This window comes from Scleropages formosus, chromosome 17, assembly GCF_900964775.1.
Source record: "Scleropages formosus chromosome 17, fSclFor1.1, whole genome shotgun sequence".
Taxonomy (NCBI): Eukaryota; Metazoa; Chordata; class Actinopteri; order Osteoglossiformes; family Osteoglossidae; genus Scleropages; species Scleropages formosus.
This window is the reverse complement of record NC_041822.1, coordinates 17,527,490-17,545,878: the sequence shown is the minus strand read 5'-3', so window position 1 is coordinate 17,545,878 and position 18,389 is coordinate 17,527,490. Positions and strand designations below refer to the sequence as shown.

The 18,389-nt window shown below is 43.0% G+C and overlaps 1 protein-coding gene across 1 annotated transcript in view; it reads left to right on the top strand.

The window, feature by feature from the left end:
- Window positions 1-1,087: 1,087 nt before the first annotated feature.
- commd10 (COMM domain containing 10) overlaps window positions 1,088-18,389 on the top strand; it is a 54,405-nt gene continuing 37,103 nt past the window's right edge. The window contains exons 1-5 of the mRNA XM_018758418.2: window positions 1,088-1,188; window positions 2,196-2,286; window positions 4,005-4,115; window positions 4,444-4,599; window positions 5,222-5,332. Of these exons, the coding sequence (XP_018613934.1) occupies window positions 1,160-1,188; window positions 2,196-2,286; window positions 4,005-4,115; window positions 4,444-4,599; window positions 5,222-5,332 (498 nt within the window). The 5' untranslated portion in view covers window positions 1,088-1,159. The remainder of the gene's footprint in view (window positions 1,189-2,195; window positions 2,287-4,004; window positions 4,116-4,443; window positions 4,600-5,221; window positions 5,333-18,389) is intronic.

The following is an 18,389-nucleotide window of genomic DNA, read 5'->3' as shown; positions in this document are numbered from 1 at the left end:
ATAAAATGCAGGATAGATGAATCCTGATAACCTCCTACCAAATTTTTCAAAATGTATTTTTATAATAAGATACACAAACAATCGTATACAATGCCGGAGTAGCGGCTGTATAAAGGCTTATCTGGGGATGCTCGTGAAGTTACGGTGCATGAACATTTATACCATACATGAGCTGGAGAGATCTGGGGCGAAGTGGGTCCAGAAAAGGTGAGTTTTCAGACCGTTCTTGAATGTAGGCAGAGTTTCAGCAGTTCTGAGTGAGAGGGGAAGGTCATTCCACCACAATGGAGCCAGAACCGAGAACTTCCGTGCTTTACCTTTTGTGCGCGGGACAACCAAGTGAGTAAAAGTAGACGAGTGAAGGGGTCTGGCTGGGGTGTAGCGGTTGATCGAGTCCTGTAAATAGCTGGTAACAGTTCTATTGATGCATTTGTAGACAGTAACCAGGGTCTTGAATTTGATTAGGGCAACTATACACACACACAAACTTTCTGAACTGCTTGTCCCATATGGGGTCGCGGGGAACCGGAGCCTAACCCTGCAACTCAGGGCGCAAGGCTGGAGGGGGAGGGGACACACCCAGGACAGGACGCCAGTCTGTTACAAGGCACCCCAAGTGGGACTCGAACCCCAGACCCACCAGAGAGCAGGACCCGGTCCAACCCACTGCGTAGGGCAACTATAAGAAGCATTATTAAAAATTAGTGGCAACACCAGTTCAGTAGTATGACTGGATTGTATTATATTAAGAATTTCATAGAAATGAAAGTAGTTTTATTCAGCCCCCCTCACTGGTGCATTAAAGCATTTAATTCTGAGATTTGGAGTTGGAGAGAGACACTGTCTGGCCCACAATGACCGCCCATTCCTTATGGGCCACTTGATGAAGTAAACCTGTAAATGAGTGAACAACGAGTCAGATAAGTTAAGGTTAATCCTTTTAATAAGGGCCAGCAATTTTCCACGACTGTAAGAAGCAACGTTACGAGGTTTTATCTACAGACCAGCGCGAAGCACCGCCAAAGGCTGACCTCGCGCCCGGAAACTCGCTGTGGTCACGTGCGGAAGCGCATGCTGCTCACGTGACCAAACCAGGAAGTGACTGAAAGTGAGGAAAGTAAACCCGTCGAGGGTGAATAAATGTGCTGGGGAAGACGCGATGGCATCGATAATCAAAGAAACGCAAAGGTACGTGACTGTAGTGACGGTAGCGCGAACGAGCTAGCATAGGAGCTAACTGGTCACGTGAACCTATGGAGGCGGGAGCTTTCACTGCGGCGTACAGTTCCGAGCAGTTCAGCGCACAGTCTGGGCTGCGCATGATGATTTTACTCTTAATGATATTCACGCTCGTTTTTTTTATTTTTTTAATTAAATGCCTAGAACGTCGCGACTCTCATCATTGAAATATTACTCGTATCCGAATTAGGAATTAGAAGTAATATGAGTTGTCATTCGCGCAACTTAATTAGTGCAAGTGCTGGGCTCGCGTACAACAACTCTCTTTTCTCATACATGATACAGTACTTGTGTGTTGTTGTTGTTTACACAAAATCAGTGAAGAGGTTAACAGTGACTGTTAGTGAAATTCACTGCTAAATACTGTGAATATACCCCGCCGTGGCGTGTACTTAGTTTGTCGGACATACATGATTGTTGTCTCCTTAGTCACTGACTCTGGAACAGGAGGAATATAGCAATAATAATGTAAGACTTGTTTACTGAATGACCACTATTAAGTTTAATCACCTAATTTGGCTTTCACACACGTGAGGACCATAAAGGAGAAGTAGAACATCACATTTATTTATTTAGCAGACGCTCAAAAGCGACTCACAATGGATTATATACTGTGTAGTGTTATCAACCCACACACCTATTCACCATGGTGACTTACACTGCTAGATACACGACTTGCACTGAGTCACTCATCCATGCATCAGTGGAACACACTCTATCACTAACACATATGGGGGGACCTGAGCAACATGTCTTTGGACTGTGGGAGGAAACCAGAGCACCCAGAGGGAACGAGGAGAACATGCAAACTCCACAGACTGAGCGGGGATCGAACCCACGTCCTCTCGTGCCACCGAGGTGCTGCGAGACAGCAGTACTACTTGCTGTGCCTCTCTAGTCATTGAGATTTTAGCTGTTTTCTCACTGAAACACCTTCACTTTTGTCTGTTTGCCAGCATTAAAGAAGCAGTGACTCACATCAACAGCGTAGATCTGAACAAGTTCTCCAGACTGCTGTCACGCATCTTTCAGAGACTCCATTTAAAGGTACATCAGTATTTGTTGTATTATATTTACATATAGTATGTGAATTTGAGTCAGTGTTGGCTTTTGCTAACTGCATAGGAAGAGTGCTTCCGGTATGTTCCGCCTCCCCTCCTCTCCTTGTTGTTGAAAGGAGTGTGTCTGTTTCCATCTGGTTATGTTACACTTGTTCATTTAGTTGATGCTGTTCTCCAAAGTGATTTACAATATTCATTTACCTACAATTATTGACCCATTTATACAGCTGGGTATGTTTCACTGGAACAATTTTGAGTAAGTACCTTGCTCAAGTGTACTATGGCTGGAGGTGAGATTCAAACCTACAACCCTTGGGTCCAAAGGCAGCAGCAGCTCTAACTGCTACACTACCAGCTGTCCCTGATTACTGGTCGTCATCTTCTTCTTTTTCTTCCAGCCTTCCGAAGCATTGTAGACTTTGCATCAAGTGTTCAATGTAAAATAACCTTTGTCTCATTGTCACTTGTGTTTCCAGTGCAACTCTTTGCTTGATCCAGTATCCATCGGTTTGTCTACCTAAGTCTCCATGGTATCCTCCAGCACCTCAGTTCAAAGGAGTCTGTGTACATTGGATCCTCGTGTTATGAATTTTCTATCCTTGTTTGTTTTTATATTATGTATTTTTTTTTGCATTACTCTGAAATTTTATCAGAAATCTCTGAGTTACTACCAAGTAAATGTGATCAGTATTAATGCAACCAGTCAACAGATGTCAATAAAAGACACACATAAAGCCCATTACTGAGAAACTTCCACATGTGTAAAATCATACTCGTGTCTGGTGTTTGTGAGAACCTGTGATCCACAACAGTCAACACTGAATAGGAATTTATAGAGAGGAGGTACTTTTCATTTCAGTCGTTTGAAATTACTTGTAGATTTTTTTTGCAGCATGAATTAGCACAATATTTGGAATTATTGGAAATATTTTTGGAAACATTCTTGGAAGTATTTTTTTTTTTATTATAGCTATAGACAAGAATTTTAGAGAATGTACCAATTTGGGGACATCAGCGTTATTAACTTTTTATTATTTGTGACTTGGTGAAAGTGAATTATGGACAATCTTCCTGTCACAACCATTTATGTAAAATGTGGAGACAGTGTGTTTTCTGTTCTCCTTCTTAAAGTACAGCTTTCTCAGTGATTTTGTCTTATAGAGAATACCATTGTTTTCACAAATGATACATTGGCGCGTTAAAGATTCCCCCCGCAGATCTTTCATTGCAGCACTGCTCAGTGCTAGTCTTTGTTGTATCCCTTTAAAAGATTTCTGTGTATGGAAAGCAAATGTAATAGGAGGTTTTATAAATACTATGGATTGTTTCTGATCAATATTTCTCTTTTAATTCATAGTGTCGCCCTCAGGATCCAGTTTTGAAGCGATTGCCTCCTGTGCTTCATTGCTGTCAGTGATAACTATGTACAGTGTTGATACCGATTATAATTTTCAGACCTATAGACTTATGCTGTGAGCATGGTTATATTGAGAATGGCATGAATATGAAATCAAATGAACCCTGTTCTCTGGAATTATTTTGTTTCATTATATTGCATTCAGATCTTCTTTTAGCAGTACTTGTAGTAGTGAAGTGTGATAAAGTGAACCTCGTTTCTGTATCTCCAGTTCTGCTCCGTTCGTGATGGTTCAGCACATTCTTTGACGGGTGTTAAAAGATGTGTAATTTCTTTTTTTCTGGCAGGAAGAACGCCTGTTCAGCAAGGAGGAAGAGGAGAAACTGCAGAGTGCTCTGTCACTGGAGAAGCAGTCTCTAAATCTGGTGGTGGAAACGGTATCATTTATCATAGAACAGGTTCGTGCTCATTGTCTCAAGCAATTTATTGTTACCAGGGTACATTCTATGGGGTTCACCACTGTGCAGCTTATTGTGTTTTTGTTTCATCGTTTTTCTTCTTCAGCAGAAGTGCCTAATTTCTTGCAGACATATGGTCTGAAAATGAACTAGAATTAATAAAAGATGTGAAATATTATGGGTTCATTAAGTAATACACTTAAGTTCTCGGGCTTAACTGTGACTGCAGCTATTCAGCTAGTTTTTTTTATATTAAGAGAAATTAGGCTTTGATTGTTCTTAGACATGTTGTTAAGATGGTATTGATACAATACCTTTGCCTCTTCAGGCTGTCTATCACAATGTGAAACCAGCATCTCTTAAGCAGCAGCTGGAGAACCTTCATCTCCACCAGGACAAGGTGGATGCTATATCCCAGGCCTGGGCCACAGCTGGTCCAGAAACTATCGAGAAGTTCAGGCAAAAGATCTTTGCCCCCAGAAAGGTACGTATAGTTCTTCCGCTATATCAGCTGGTTAGTGGACCTGTTTATGCAGCAAAAGTGTTTGTGCTAAAAGTCAGATGGAATGTGACTCATTTTTCTTAGTTACCTGTTTGCAAGATGGTTGGATGTGATGTAACAACTTTATTCCAGGGAGATAAAAACTGTCACGCCCTTTGGACTGAGGCCGTAAGCCCCGTCATCTTTTGCTACGGCAATTTTAAATTTAGTTTTTTGTTTTTTATTAGTCTACTGACTTTCACATCATTAGCTGACCTGGATGTGTTCCACGGTCTGTTGGAATGAGTTTAATGTCAAGAAGGTTATACTCGGTCGGTGTATTTTTGTTGCCTTCTGAAGACGGGTTCTTGAGGTTTGGTGGGTTGTTAGCGGAAAGGGACCCACTGTCCTCACAAACTCTTCTCTGCTGTGCTTGTTGATGTACTGCTGGCTAGCAGGAGAGCAAATCAAAGGAGGACACAAGCTTTACCTTCAGAGCACTGTGGTAGGTTTGGGGGGTGTCGAGAGAATTGTGTCAAAAACGAAAGGGTTACGAGAGTTTGTTTTGGCCTCTTGTGTGTGAATGACAGTAATAGTAGTGAATTTTATTGTCTTCATGTTATAGCTCGAACACGTGGGATGGCAGCTGAACCTGCAGATGGGCCAGGCAACACAGGCAAAACTGAAGGCCCCATCTGCTGTGCTGGAGTTTGGTGTCAGCAGTGAGAATTCAGAGGTAAAGTTCGGTCTTCCTGTGTAATGTCAGCATTTTCTTTTTGATGGGACCATATTACCATTTTGACATTGCTTGCAATTCTGTGATGAACGGATGGTATGCGAAGCTTACAGTTGTGTGTTATCCTTCTTGTGGAGACCTGCAGTTGGGAAGACCATTAGCAGGTACGAATTATAATGGACGTTTGAATCTCCCTGTATTCAGAGTTGGAGATAAACTACCACCTTACCTTTAAAAGTAGGTCTTCCTCTGTGGGTGGTCCTAGTGTTACTAATGAAAAGATTCTGTAAATCAACTAATGACACACAGCTGTTTAGCTTTTTAAATATTTTGGATCTGAGTCACGTACTGTACTTTTCTTGTAAAGTATTCACTTGCTGTAATGTAGCATGCTAGAAGTGCAGAGGTGTGCTTTGCACAGGAACCAACACAAGGTGGCATCACAGCCGTGGATCTTGTTTTCTGGGTGTAATCGAACAAAGGTGCTTCGGAGCTTCGGCAATATCACGTGGCACCAGGACAGCCTTGAAGGACACGGATGCTGTTGTCGAGAAAGCGAGGGGCCTTGAAATGCAAGGCTGCTCCGCCAACAGTAGAAGCAGTTCCCTAGGAGCCACTGGGGCTGAGAGGGAGATGATGGGGAGGAGAGCCTCTGACAGCAGGCCTAGACACTAACAGGCTGGAGAGAGGAGCAGTTAGCTATTTACGGAAGACATCACCACAGGTAGCCAACGTGATTTCCATCACTGCATACAGCTTCCCGAACAAAGAAAGGCAGGAACTTGCAGGCTGTGCTGTGCTTGAATTGTGAACATGTTAAAAAAACGAACAGAACCAAATGGCAGATTTCACAGAGAAACCACAGACAAACCTCTGTAGCCTTGGTCTCCTCATTAGTTTTTTTTTTTTTTTTTTTTTTTTTTTTTTTTTGTTCCTACGCATATTGTGGTTTAGCTTACACGTTCATCCGTACATGTTTTCATAAGTAGGTGGCTTTATATCCTTAATGCAGTAATTCATTTTAATTTCTTTCTCGAGGGTACAACAGCAGGACCCCTTCTTGAACTAGCACCCTTCAGGTTACAATTTCTTATCTGTAATCACTAACCTGTCTGCTGTGCTCATTTTACTAGTATATCTTTTTAATCATTTGCATGTTGGTACATAGTGTAAAAACATTAAATGAATGTATAGTACATTACTACTTGCTGTAATATAGAATGACAGACAAAGCAGGTCCACAGAATCTAGCAAATGCCCCTCAAACTTTAATTAAAATGTTGCTGCAGCAGTCCTGATTGTCATAATTGAACTGCTTACTGTATTTTGACTGCATTCTCCTGTAAATGTCAAACGCTTTTTCACAGGCTTGATTAGTATTTTCCCAACACGAGCTAATTGTGACACATTTCACAGCGGAAGAACCCGCTCCTTTGCTGTTCATGTTATTTGCAATTTGTGTAAAGGTCCTTCTTTAATGCCATTACTGCTGGTTTTCTAGTCCCTTCACTGCCATGTTCGTTCTGCACACTTCTTATGCATCTCAGACCCCGCTCTTGCTCCTAGGAATACACAAGGAACGCCTTTATCGTACCTTTGTCTCTCCCTGGCTGAGCGGTGTTGGAACGCTAACCCCTGTCCCGCTGCTTCTGACCAATGAGTACATTTGGACACTCCTTGACAGTTATGGCACCTTTTAGAGGGAACGTGTGCGCGACCTTGATTCCAGCCGATCCATCGTGTCAGGCTGAAGAACTGACTGCTGTCTTTCCTTTGACTGGTGATATAACCTGCAGACGCTACTGACTTGAATGAAAAATACAAGGTTTGTGAAACATTACCATGCAAACTCTGGCTTGAATGAATGTGTTTTGCAGCGCTGATGAAAATTTCCATTTGAGTGTTAGTTAACTGCTCTGTTTGTGGTCTTTGTTTCTCATTATTGCTATTGAATATAATTAATTAATTTGTTGCTTAGCTGTCACTTTTATCCAGAGCAGCTTAAAGTGTGTGACCCATTTTCATAGCTAGGAATGTCAATGTAATTGACTGCCTTTACCACCTCCTACAGACCAGAAAATAGCACGCAGTTCCTGGGTTTTGAGAAAAGCGCATTATACGTGGTATGGAGTGACCGTCACTCAGCATTCTCTCTGCAACCATGTCAAGTTATAGGCTCCGGTCATTTGTGCAATCTGTAAACGTAAAACATCTTATAGGCCGAATAAATGGCTAAATGGACTTATTGACTTTGAATTGGTGTTTGTGCTTGCGTGTGGCTCTGGGTGGGGGAGATCAGGCTTTGCAAGGAGGCTGTGTGGATGATGCAGGTCGTTCGGCCTCTGGGCTTCTCAGGGTTCAGCCCATTATCACCCATGCCACTTAGATCCTACCACATGGGCAGATTGTGCTCCATCTGGAAGTTTGGAAAGAGAGAAAAGGGTTTTTCCTCCCTTTCTTCCTGTGTTCTTATCCTGCTCAAGGACTGTGGTGCTTCAACACCATGGCAGTGGTCTGGCAGCAAGTAGGGATGGAATCGCTGTTGTCTCTGTCGTCTTCTGTTTTGGGTTTCACTTGGGCCCTTCTGCAGCACATCCCCAAGAGCATGGCCTCTCAACAGTTTTTGGCTGCTGTAAACCTCTGTCTCATTCCAGGCTTTGTGACTTCCCACTTCTCAATGGTACAATGTCATCCTGTGAAAAAGAACTTGTAAAATGACTCTTGTGTCTTGTGTTCCCCCCGATGAAGCATTGTGTTTCCCAAGTGGTCCTATGGACCATTACCTCAGCTCGTGTTTAGAGATGATTCTAATTTTGTGCTTTCGGTAGGATTTCACCTCTTGCTTGAACTTGTTGAATATTGGATTATCTGTGCATAAAACTTCACTTTACTGGTAACTATTATAGACATTTATCTCCCATGTACTGTTATTACCCCCTTATCTCTCTCCATTGGCTTTCTGTGGTTGTTCATATCAAGTTGGATAGATCAATTATAGCCAAGAAGGCCATGAAAGCATCTTCACTCCCAAAGCTACAGGACTTAACTGCTCCATCTCTGGCTGCTTAGTGGTCCCACTCTCAAAGAGTTTTAAAATTTGAAAATTCTTGAAAGTTGTTGCAGTGTGATGGAATGAGCTTCCTCCCACACTCTGAACTGCTGAGTCCCTTTGAGCATTTAAGATTGGCTTTGTGATCTCTCTCTCTCATACCAACTTCTCTCCCGATCTCCTAACAGCTTCACAAATTCTCATCACACTATCTGTCACAATCTCCTTTCTACTTCCTTTCAGACTCAATTCTTTAGGCGGCTTTTTGTGCGATGCGTACAGCAAGAGACAGTAGTGTCAGACAAACTGGGCTTTGACAGCTATCTGTGTTAACCCCCATTTCTGCTGAAAAATGGACTTTGTTTCTTTGAAGGAAAGCATCTGCTAAATGAATAAATGTAAATAACATGCATGCCTGCTACGATGCACCTGTAATTACATTTTTGAGAAATCAGCATTGTTTGCTTTATTTTTTCTTGTCATTCGGCGTGAGCTGTTTTAATATCTTGTTTCTTATATTGCTGCATCAATTAGATGTCTGCAGTGGCAATGAACTGAAGCCATAAACAAGACAACATAATGAGGGCAGTAATTACGAGTTATTTGTTAGCGGTTTCTCCTTATTTTTTTCAGAAGGGGGCACTATTGCTACACACCAGAAGCACTGTCCTTCGGCCATTGTTCTGAACTGTCCTGACATATTGTCAGAAAGTTGCCCATAAAAAGGACGTGTTATTGTTATGTTTCTTAAGGTTTGTTTGGAATTTGCATAACTACCTTAAACTGTACCTGTTCTGGCTGGCAGTTTTGTTTGAGTGTTTTCTATGCATTGTTGCAAATGCAATTGCGCTGCACAAAGTGAAAACAAGGCCTTTGCGGAGGGGAGATGAGCTCATTTGAATGCTTACTCGTTTTTGTTGCTTGCTTGTTAAAAGTGCCTTTCGGTCTTGTGTTTTCAGAGCACGTGATGCTAGATTTGCGATTGTTTCCGCAGCAAATACTGTAATCTAGGAACATGTGCACGATTTACTTTGTTTTGCCCCTTACCAGTTTAGTAGCTGGGTGATTTGAAGTAGTTCAAGGGTACCACTGTGCTTAAGGGTACAATCGTAGTGCTCCTCTTGGGATAAGATTTTGGTCAAGGATTCAGTCTGCGCACATTGCGTGTTCTTTTTATTTTTTGTGCAACCCCTCCAAAGTAATTGTTAGTGCTGTGGGTGGCTGCAGATGCACTAAGGCACGGCAAAGATATTTTCAATGCGAACACACCTAATTAATGTTTTCTCTGTAAGGGGGTCAAGTAACCGTTGACAGGCGGTGATTATTTCCTTAGAGCGCTGAGCTGAAGCGGCATACCTGTCAGAGAGATATCTGGGAAGGCATGCTTTCTCTCCCAGAAGGAATGTTGTTTTGACGGCTCTGACGGCAAAATCCAGCCCTTACGGACGGCTACGGGTCCAAGACCCCCGCCCCCACTACTTACTGCGCGCTCGTGTCATGCGTCAACTACACTTCAGATGTTTTTATTTTTAGTTCTTTACAAAGTCATATTCCAAACCAAACGGACTAATTGAATGAAACAATAATAATACTGGACGATGTGCTCAACTCTGTTTGTTTGTCAGTTTATGGATGCAGTTCAGGTGCCCAAATCCTTTCCAAGAGTCACTTGGAGACAGTAAAAGACAGCACTGGCAGTAGAATATTTTAAACTTCCAAATTTATCTTGCACATTTGACACGCAAAATAAATTTCGAATGTTTCTGTTACGAGTGCTTATCTGATACGTTATTAACCGAAGAACTTCTTCGTTTGAGACGTAAGACGTTTGGGGATGATGATGTTGGCGCGTTTTCTTAGCCCGAGCAGTACCATTTCCACCCCTTTCGTAACGCCTGTTTCCAACAGTTGCCATGGATGTGTGTTTATTTTACATCGTGACAACAAACCACAGACTTTTCATGGAAACATTTTTCAGCTGTATTATACGTGAAGATATAAATACAGCGTAATACGTGAGATAATGTTGTTTTTATTATTAGGAAAGAAACAGTGCTTAATTTAATGGTTCATCCCAGAGTAAATGTTAGTTTTGACTTCATGAAAGTGTGCAAAGTGTATGGCTTCTACACAGCTGATGGAAATGTCAAAGTGATCACCCCTAGAGAGAGTTGGGGGCAAAGACCAGGTCATTGCATCTACGCTTCTCAGTTTTTTTCTTTCTATTTTTTTTTTTCCCCCCCTTTTGGAAATGGTCTCGATGGCATTAAAACGTGTTGCTCGCTAACCCTTTCCATTTTTTTCCCACCTCATCTCTTGCCTGCTCAAGGCAGCCTGCAATTACCAGTGGAGTGAAGTGGTTGTAAAGAACACACTTGATAGCTGGCTGCGAATTGTAGACACGTTTCAACTTCATCACCTGAAAGGAACAGCAGAGAAGGTGGTGAATTTCACTCTGATAAAGGTGGCACATTATGACCATATTGGATTGTGATATATTGCAACCTGCTTGGTGGAAATCATAATAAACACACCACACCTATGGCTTCTGACTGACGGAACTTAGAAAAATCAGGTGACTTTTCTACAAGTCTTTTTTTTTTTTTTTTTTTTGAAATGTGGTTTTTGCAAGAACACAACTGCTCATAAAGACACCACTCAAATCATGTGTTTGCTTTTGTTTGAAACAGTATGGCAGTGGATTTCTGGCTGAAAACGCTGTTCTAAGAGCTGTAATTGTAAAATGTGATGTGTATGTTTACTGTATTAAATGAGAGGTTCTGATTGCTGTAACCCTGTAATTTATCCACTCGCCGTCCTGCTGTTTGCTCTGTACTCACAAGCTGCTGCAGGCCTCTATTCTCTTCAGCACTACCGAACCTGAAAATCAAAGATGCATAAACTGTAATGGTGAGTTATTACTTGTTGTGCAGAATGTCACTGTTAATATATTAACACGAACAGTGAAATAAAGCATTCTTGAGACCAAATAGTTTGGTCGGTTTCAACTAACTTTTAGACAAAATCGTGTTTTATCTGCAAAAAGTACAAGGGTGTCAATATTTCTGGCTACGGCTGTATTTCTTGGTTTGTAGTTCTTTTCTCTATAGCAGGTTTTAGTGCAAAGAGCGTGTTTTGCTGAACCTCGGTAATTGTTATGAAAGCAGCAGACATGAAAGTGTGCTGATTATAATTAGTTTTTGTTGGGTTGTGCCACCGCAGAGCGGAAATGCTTTGTTGGAATTCTCACAGTGACAACTGCAACCTCATTTATCCTCACCTCGAGAGAGCGAATACAATTAGACATCCCTTTTGACTCACGAGAAGCACCGGAAAACATCTGCATCCCTGTCATGCGCAGCTGACAAAGGCGAAAATGGTGGGGTGGTTCTCCATTCAAGGCATTGCGGCAAATGTGGAAAAGACGGCCCTACTCCCTGGTGGTGACGGTGAATGCGGCCAGTAGCACTTCTCCCTTTAGCTCGCACCACTCGGCGTGATGATGGACCGTCCCTGCGAAGCAGCACAATGAGCGCCTTTCTGCCTTGAGGCTTGCGCCCCTCCTGCTTCAGTCCTTGGATCCCCTCTTTCTCCGCTGGTCGGTCTCAGGGTGCCCATTCATTGAGGCCATTGTTACCTTCTGTGGGGACTTAGTGGTGCTGTGTGTACAGCGGTGGCACAGTGCCGCCAGACCCCCCACCTACCAGGCCTAGCAGTGATGTAACGTGTTTGCACTGCTCCGCTCAGGCGCCTGTCCTTTCTCGCTCATCAAAGCATCCCCCTTGCACTCTAAAGACCCAGGTTTGAATCCCTGCTCCCACTGTAATGCCCCTGAGCAATGTGCTTACCTTAAATTGCTCCAGTAAAAATTACCCAGTCAGAGAAAGTAATAAATAATTATAAGTAGTCGCATTGGAGAAACGTGCCAACTAAATGAGTAATTTCATAATGGGAATGGGGTTTAGTTGTTAAACCAGTAAGGTTGTGGGCTTACATCCTGGCAGGGGCAATGAAGCATAAACCTGAATAAGTGATTAAGGTTGTAGACTTGTAGGTTGCAGGATCAAGTCCTAGAGAAGGTCCCGTTTTTAAATTGCTCCATTAAAATATCCAGCTGTGTAAATAGATAAAATTTTTTAAGTAGCTTTGGATTGCAGTGTTGGATAAGCAACAGAATAATAATGTATGTCTTCTTCATACAGGGGTCAGCATCGTCAGTGACTCTAAAGTCCTACCACAGAATCCAGCCCCCTTGAGAGAGCAATGTATTCAAACAGCCCTCTAGGCCCTTTCTCAATACTCATTTTTGCGTCTAATCCTCTGCGGCCGCATTTCCATACGAGTGTGTAAAGCTTCCAGTGTTTATGCATAAGTTAATTAAGAAGCCTTTGGCGGGCACACGCGAGTGCCGCTCCACATTCACATTTTAAAAGGTGGGTGTTGCATTCTCGTACATGTAGCGCTCGCTAATTATGCCAGTACCCTTCAGTAGTCTAAGATGTTGTCCTTGAGATATATGTTTATGGTTGTCATGTCCAAACATACAGAGGCCCTGGTCTCCCCAGAGTGACTGGGTGAGGAAGCCCCAAGTGATGGGAAAAAATGCCAAGAACCTCCAATTCAACTGAAATGCAATAATGCTAAGTGCTGATGTGTTGGAGGATGTATCCTGCATACTCTCACATTTTCCTAGTTTTTGAATTGCCTGAACTGGTTGCTGTCGGCAGGCGCCATGGCGCAGCGGGTTTGGCTGGGCCTGCTGTGGGGCGGGTCTGGGGTTCGAGGCCTGCTTGGAGCGCCTTGAGGCGGACTGGCGTCCTGTGTGGGGTGCGTCCCCCCCCAGCCTGGTGCCCTCTGTTGCCAGGTTAAGCTCTGGTTCGCCGTGACCCAGCTTGGGACGAGCAGTCGTAGACTGTGTGTGTGTGTGTGTGTGTGTGTGTGTGTGTGTGTGTGTGTGTGTGTGTGTATTGTTGTCTTGGCCGGTTGGTCCTAATGTGAGCGCTCATCTAAAGAAGTTTGAGAGACTAAATGTCATCACGCACCCACCTCATTAAATCCAGTACGTATGTGAAGATAGAACTTCTACTTTTTTTTTTTTAATAAATAAAAAGGCTTTACTTCTATATTGCTTATACAACATTCAAGATACAGAGGACATGTTATTTCCCATGCGTATATTACACCGGCTCTACGCAAGGACCCAGTCCAACCACCATCACCATGAAGCCACAGAGAACAACATTCAGCCTTGCCAACAAGTATATCCATGACTCGAGACCAAGAAGCTTAACCTCCTTCCCTACCCAACACAACCACAGGGTACCAACATGGGTATTTCATTGAGATTGTCAAGTGGGCACCTCTCTTCGTTGGTGTTTTGTTGAATTAGGCTCACGACACTTCCGGAAGGCTCAACGGTGCAGTCTGGCATCCCAGACTCACCCCCCTCCACACACGTTAGATGCCCTTCACCCTCAATAAATACCGCAACTCCACAAACTCAACAACCCCAGTTAAACCACAACTCCATACATGCCTTCAAAAGTGCCACCTTCATAAACTCAAATCATGGATTACATCCATACCTGCCAGCAGAAACTGCAAATGCACCATTCCACAAACTTAAACTACCCTAACTAACAAGGCTACACCTCTTTAATTAATATAGATTTTTTTTTTTTCCCCCAGTTGTACAGCTTGAAATATTATTAAACAAGATAAATAATTTGAGCAGTATTACAACAGGGCTAGTTGTGGGTCTGAAGCCAGCAACCCTTAGGTTGCAAATGCATTTTTCTGAACTATAGTCCTACGTGCTACTTACTCCCTTCATATACTTTAATTTTTCATCTGTTCTTCACGAATGAACATGTTCAAAGTTTAAAACAACAACATGTTGTGCAGGTCAATGGATGGAAACTGACATAAGTCTCACTGGTGCTGGTTATGAATGGAATTTGAGGGATAGAAATTATATGCGTTGTAGCTTTGTCTTGTTTCATCTCCCTTGTTTCTGGAGGAAGAATGAAAGCTGATTTAAGATTTTGGCACTCTAAACTGCTTTTTAATGGACTGACACCTTGTATAATTATTCACAGCATTTTTTTTTTTGTTTGTATAAATGCCAGGTGACATAGTATGACTTCCGGGATTAAGGTTTACTGCTGTTTTGAACTGGTGCTTTTGTGCCACGTGAATTCAAAACGCGTTGTGATCCTGGACCAGCTGTACACAGCAGTATGGCTCCCTAGCTGCAACAGTAGCACCTGCTGTAACCAGGGAAAATGAGAACAAACGATACGACGCGATCAGACGAGGCTTTTGTGGCGTTCCACTTGTTGCATTTCTTTTAATGAGACCCAACTGTTGTTTTCTAGAAAAAAAAAAAATGTCCAGTCTTGACTAAGCCTGTGCCACGTTTGGACTAGCTCAGGCCTGTCTGATGGGTGTCGGTGTTGATGGATGGCGAGGATCCTGGGGTGAATGGGGTACAGCTGTGGCCACTGGGCGCTCTGGATGGCCTTTTCCCACAGGCTTGCCATACTGTAAGGGAGACCATCGTGCTCAAAGCCTGCGGCGTCTGCATACCAGTGGGGCTGAGGAGGGTGCCTAGGCAATGCCCTGGGAGCTGCCACATAAGAATGGAGTTTGCAGGGGGGGCAGGATGGTATGAATTTAGGGAGATGGGGAGGGGGGTTGTTCTGTGATTATGAATGGCGGTTCACAAGAGCCCTCCCTGGGTCGGGCCGCCCAGGCAAACAGCACCCGACGGTCCGAAACGGAGGCCTGGGGCTGACATGGTGGTGCTCGCTGCGGCGACGCATTGTTCTCTGTTATGGCTGCTCCTGAAAGGACAGTTACGTTGGCACCGTTGCCAGCTGTTTATCCTGTATGGAGCAAGGCTGCCCCTTAATCACTTTACAATGGCTTATGGTAATAGTGTTCTTGTTCGCTGTTTATTTCTGCTGAATTAAATAGTTAATCTGTTTTGTATGCTCTCCAGCGTTAAGGACGTGGTCATGGTTGTTCGTACTTCCTGAGAAGGCCCTCTGTGGAAAGGAAGATTAGTTAATGGCTAGATTGTCGGGATTACGCAAAGCAAGCATTTTTTTTTTTCTTTGCCTGGATTCTCAAGCCCCTTGGACATAAGGGGTGAGGAGAGGCGCACAATCGCATCATTGTTGGCTTGGCCCCACGTGCCAGGGAACGGAAGGGGGCGGACGAGGTGGCCTCGTCCTGGAACCCAGCAGCGCTTCTTATCGCATCTTGAAAGGGAACATGGGCCCTATTATGGCACTTAGTTTCTTGCTACAGCCACCCACCCAGCTCCAAACCACTGTCACAGTTGTTCAGGTAGGCGGGGCCTAAGTCAATACCACGCTACATGAACGAATAAGCCTGTTAGATGACTGCCGTTCGACACGTAAGTCTGTGACACCTGTTAGCCACCTCACTGATGGTAGAGCCTTCCTTTTTCCATTTCTTATTGTAGACACACAGATCCATAGCACTCTTCCCAAGAAAGATTAGGCACTGACTTAATTTAGTCCTTTTTTCTTTCCTTGGCTAACACTTAATCCAAAGCAATTTAAAAGTTTTAGCATAGCAGGTACAGTATTTTGTTCCTGGGCACAGCGACAAGGTTTTTCCCTGAAGCTTGAAGCAGCAGCATTCAGATTCAGTCCATATGCGAAACCCCTAACGCTCCCCGCTGCCCCGTGATGTCAGCATCAGTAATGAACTGTTTTTCAAAGTCCTGTACTTTTGAACAAGGACAAGTTGTTCTTCTGGTTCCCTTTAGAACTACTCCTGGTCGTGTTTAATGCTGACTCTGTGATCCTACTGATTTTAGACAATGAAAAAGAGGTCTTGTGATAAGGACCGGCTCTATGTCCAAAGCACAGTCATTGCACTGGTGTCTTGGAATGCGTCATGCTTATGACATGACGCTATGGTATAGTGGCTCCCAGGACCACCCTTTGTTTAGTTAATGAATTAATTAATGAATTAAATTAATGGTAACTGCAGCTTGGAGCTGCCTATGGATATCAGTGGATATTAATTAATAAAGAAAATGATGGCAGTGTTTGAAAACTATTAAATTTCCATGATTTCTCTTTTTCAGCGAAGAGAGTCTTGAGAAAACATCTAAAATACTCTAGACAGCCTGTTCTGTTTTATTTACCACTTTTTTGGATGCTGGGAGCAGCATCTGTCAAATTTATCTTTAACAGGCAGGACAGCGAGCAATTCTGCTCTTCTCTCGGCAGCAGTATTCATAATGCATATTCTGTGTAATTTTTTTTTTACAGCTTCCCAAATTACTCAATGAAAGCCCATCTTCCCATGTATTTGTGACAGTTTCTACTTTGATAAGCTTGTTATTGGGACATTTTTTATTTGTTTTCTCCCTCAGGTGTTACATAAAAATATTTTTCTCAAAGCATTTTTAATTGATATTCCTGGGTTATACAGATTTGGAGCATGAGTGATAGCAATAAAAACATTAGTTATAAAGCAGTTGGAAATCTGTCAATATCTCTTTCTTTGAATGTGAAAAATGTCTTTTTTTTTTTTTTTTTTGTAAAACCTGCACTTATACCCTCCTCCTGAATGCTGTTGACAACTCTATTCTCAAAGACACTTTTTGTGCCTTTTCTTGTCAAGTCAAAGATTCAATTTTCTTCCTTTTAAGTGGTGGATTCAGCTTGTTGTCTTAGGAGAAATGGTAAGGGTTGGGAAGGCCTTTTGATCCACATACACCTTGCCCCACTTGTTTAAAGTGAATCCACAGAAGGTCTCAAGTACGCAATCTGTTATTGACAAAAATGAGAGGTATGTGAGAATTCCTGCATTTACAATGAAAAGTGGACTATCTTGGCCACACTTTACCACACTTATGACGACTGTCAACAGTCGTGCATAATGCAGCGGGAGGTTGTGGACGCAGGAGATGCTGTATTTGAGCCAACTTATTTTTCTTCCTCTGCTTGTTTCCCAGCATTTTGCTTTCTGTGGGAGTGGGGTTTGGAGCTGGCTCACACTGTGAAGTGTTGTTTCACTGATGATACTCTGAAATAATGTGAGCTCTGCAGCTCTGTAAAATATACCACTGAATACCGGGCATAGTTTGCAAAACAAACCTTTTTTCTCTATTGAAAATGAATAGTTATTTTATAAATATCTATGTCTATCTATTATATGTTTATACAAATAATCTCTTTTCCTTATTCTCTAAATAAATGTATTGAAACAACAATCCATGAACTATCACTAATTTATTGTCCTTTGCAGGGTTATGGTGGTCTAGAGCCTATCCCAGTAGGATGGGGTGTGAGGCATAGGCATAGTACACACTGGTGGGATGTCAGTCCATTGCAAGGCATTTGCACACACACACAAATCCACACCCAGTAAGACTGGACCATACAGCAAACTCACGGGTTGACATACGAACTGCTGGATTTGAACCTGTGTCCAAACGCACATCTCAGGACGTGCGAGTCACCAGCACTACCTGGTGCACTACTGTGATTATAGAGAAAATAAATATATTGTCCTGCAGAGAAATAAATAAATGTTAGCAGAACCACAAAGGCTTTGTGTAAAATACACAGGTGACATTCCTTTCTTCTCTGTCAGCGCTTTCATATGCATCTGTTTCAAGCATGAAAAGGCAAAGGTCTTTTCATGTCCACCTGCCGTGTTATGTTTCCACTCAGGCGTCTCTAATGACTGCGGCTGAAGCCAGGGCTCTCCCAGAGGCAGGGTGTTGGTTTGTCCCTCCGGTAATCCTTGCCAGGTAATGAACCCCACACAGCTGTGGTGGAACTCCAGGTGTTGTGGCCCCAGAACGCAGCCCGCCTACATTTAAATGTTCAGCAGGCCTTGTGAGGGCGGTGAGGGCAGTGTGGGCAGGGCTTGGTGCACCACAGGTGTACCCTTGGCCGCATTTGACCTTAGGTATCTGACCGGACCAATCCAAGATGAGTTGCTAAGGGTGTAATA